This window comes from Falco punctatus (genome assembly GCF_963210335.1).
Source record: "Falco punctatus genome assembly, chromosome: 7".
NCBI lineage: Eukaryota > Metazoa > Chordata > Aves > Falconiformes > Falconidae > Falco > Falco punctatus.
In genome coordinates this window covers 2,904,862-2,908,033 of record NC_137587.1, presented here as the reverse complement: position 1 = coordinate 2,908,033, position 3,172 = coordinate 2,904,862, and the positions used below count along the sequence as shown (strand labels likewise).

The 3,172-nt window shown below is 64.8% G+C and overlaps 1 protein-coding gene across 1 annotated transcript; it reads right to left on the bottom strand.

The window, feature by feature from the left end:
• On the bottom strand, positions 1-3,149 carry ZNF408 (zinc finger protein 408; the record flags this gene model as incomplete). The annotated part of the gene is made up of 3 exons (XM_080395729.1): positions 2,897-3,149; positions 2,585-2,823; positions 1-1,898 (listed from the first exon to the last, which is right to left on the bottom strand). Exons 1-3 carry the CDS (start codon positions 3,064-3,066, stop codon positions 1-3), a joined length of 2,307 nt encoding a protein of 768 aa, XP_080251855.1. The 5' UTR covers positions 3,067-3,149.
• Positions 3,150-3,172: the final 23 nt, after the last annotated feature.

The following is a 3,172-nucleotide window of genomic DNA, read 5'->3' as shown; positions in this document are numbered from 1 at the left end:
TCAGGTCCCAGTCTCGACCTCCACCACTTCTGCCACTGCTCCAAAGCCCACCCCCTCCTGGATGATGACCACATCACTCAGTGAGCCCTCATCCTGCACTATAATGCATTTGTCCTCATGCTTGGAGATGGTGATTTCAATGATGTCCTTTGCTGATGGCAAATGTCCAGCGGCCCTCCCATGTGCCCCAGGATCTGGGGGGCTGCTTTGAGATGGGTAAGTAGCAACGCAGTGACCACTGGCTGTGATCAGCAGCTCAGGCTCATTCGCTGGTCCCGGCACCTCCACCATGAGCAAGGTGGGCTCTGCTGCAACCTCTTCCTGGCGGGCCTTCCTCTGATGCTCTTTCCTCGCTGCCTGGGGTAGAGCCACAGCAAGCGGGCCCACCGCAGTGGCGAGTTCCTGAGGGTCTTTTTCCAACTTGTGAGTCAGGACATGGCGTGCAAGGCTCTGGGGAAGGGTGTAGCCCATGCCACAGAGCTCGCATTTGTAGGGTTTGCCAGCCAGGTGGGATTTCTGATGGCGCCGCAGCTTCGTGGCCAGGGTGTAGGACTTGCCACACTGCTCACAGCGGAAAGGGCGCTCGCCTGTGTGCAAGCGCTCGTGAGCACGCAGCGTGTGGGGGTCCCGCAGCGCCTTGCCACACACGGTGCACAGGTGGGCCTCGCCTGTGTGGGAGATGAGGTGTCGCCGCAGCTCTGGCAGCTTGGGGAAGGCGTCGCCGCAGAAGCGGCACTTGTAGGGCTTCTCTCCCGTGTGCAGCCGGAGGTGCTCGCGCAGGTTGCTCTGCTGTCGGAAGTCCTTGCCGCAGTAAGGACAAGCGTAAGGGCGCTCCCCCGTGTGCAGGCGCATGTGGTTGCGCAAGGAGCCAGGGTTGGCCAGGTAGCGTCCACATATGGCACACTGGCATCCCTTGGGACCAGCTGGGCCAGTCCCAGTGGCCAGGTGGATCTTCCTGTGAATGCGGAGAGAGGGGCGGCGTGCAAAGGCCTTGCCACACTGCTCGCAGGAGAAGGGGCGCTGGCCAGTGTGCAGGACCTGGTGCTCCTGCAAGTCCCGTTTGGTGCGGTAAGCCTTGTCACACTGGGTGCACTGGAAGGGCCGCAGGCCCCGGTGGGCCAACACGTGGGCCTTGAAGCTCTCCTCTGAACTGTAGCTCTTGCCACACTCTGTGCACAGGAAGGGCTTGTGGCCAGTGTGGACAAAACGGTGCTTCTTGAGGTGGCAGAGCTGCAGGAAGGCTTTACCACACTCCCCACAGCGGTACCTGCGCTTGATCATCTCTTTCTGGGCCGGAGCTTTTGGTGGGGCGCCTGGGCTGCCAGAATGACCCCCCACCAGTTCCTCTGGCCCCTCCAGTGGGCCCTTCCCCCCATGCTCTGGGGATGCCAGTCTGGAGTCTTTGGAAGCTTTGCCCTCTTTCTCACAAGTCTCTACACTCTCTCCTTTGGAAGGACCGGGCTGCTGGGATTCCTGCCCAGCTGTCCCACCATTGCAGTCTTGCAGGCAATTCTGGAGCTGGATGGCCAGAGTATGCACCTTGCATGGCTTGCCAACCAAGGGAGCACCGAGCTGAACCCTGCTTAAGGGTGCCAACAGATCCACGTCTCCTGGATATGCTTCTTTATGCCCCATCTCCACTTTTTCTGCTGCAGATCCGGGATCCACACCCTTGTCAGATTCTTCCTTGCAGCTGCCGTTGACCTTAACGGTTGAGATGGTCTCAAAGTGCCGGTTCTCAGTCCTCAGCACCTCGGTTTGCCACAGCTCACGTTCAGAAGCTGTGCTTTCCTCATCTTGCAGCCTGTGGAAATGTTTGGCGGCAGGCCTGCTAACCGCAGCAGGGGCATCTAGGACTGAGGCTTCATCAGCTACTGCCTTGGAGACATCAGGATCCCCTGCACAAACACAAAAGCATGGCAGGTGAATTAACACTGGCTGTTGTTATATGACATGATTGCTGGTGGATCAAAGGAACATGAGCACTGGAGACAGATACTCTGCTACGCAGTAATCCTGGGGCTCTGGCATGAAAACCATTGCTTTTATGACCTTTTGTTCTTTTCAACTGGGGAAGGACAAGAGGAAACGGCCTCAGGTTGTGCCAGGGGAGGTTTAGATTGGGAATGAGGCACAGTTTATTCACAGAAAGCGTGGTCAGGCACTGACAGGCTGCCCAGGGACGCGGTGGCATCACCATCCCTGGAGGTGTTCAGAAACCGCACAGATGTGGCACCTGGGGACACGAGTTAGGGGTGGGCTGGGCACTGCTGGGGTCACGGTTGGGCTCGATGGCCTTACAGGTCTTTGCCAACCGGGACGACTCTGTGATTCTAAGGTGGGGGGGTGTCTGTGCTCCCTCAGCACAAACGGCGCCCGTGCAGCACTCCGGCATTCCAGTGGCGGCATTCCTAGGAGGTGCCACCGTGACCAGCCCAAGACCGGGGCCGTTAACAGCGAGGCCGGGCCCGGGCGAGGGCGCACAGGCACCGGGCACAGCCGAGGCCACCCGGCCGCCGAGACCCGGGAGGCCAGGGGGCTCCTTCCCCCCGGGCTGGGCCCCGCGCCCCGGCACGGCACCTACCTGCGGGGGACTCCGCCGTCCCGCCGGGGGCGGCCCTGGGCCCGGCGTCCCGCGCCGCCGCCGTCCCCTCGCCGCGCTCCGGCCGCCGCTCCGCCGCCGCGGCCCCGCGGGGCTCCTGGGGCCAGTAGAGCAGCTCCGCGCCCGCCGCGATGGGCCGCCGCGCCCGCAGCTGCCGCCGGCCGCCCGCCCAGCCCAGCGCCACGTTGGCCTCGGCCTCCTCGGGGCTCCGCTGTACCAGGCTGCAAGGCACGGGGCCGCTGCAAGGCACGGGGCCACAGCGGCCGCCCGCCCCGCCGCCGCCCCGCTACTCACCTCACCCAGCCCGCCGCCGCCTCCCCGGGCGGCCCCAGCGGCTCCCCGGGCGGCAGGGCCCGGCCCACGCACCACACGCCGGTCCCCCGCGGCCGGGACAGCGACGGCCCCAGCGCCAGCCCGGGCGGCAGATCCCGCAGCAGCGGGCAGGCCGCGACCGGGCGCTCCATACCGGCGGAACGGGGCGAAGGGGCGGCGGGCGCGCCCGGACGGCGGGCGGGCGGACGGCGCGGGGCGGGGCGGGCGGGCGGGGCTCCCTTGCGGGGGGCGGGGCTT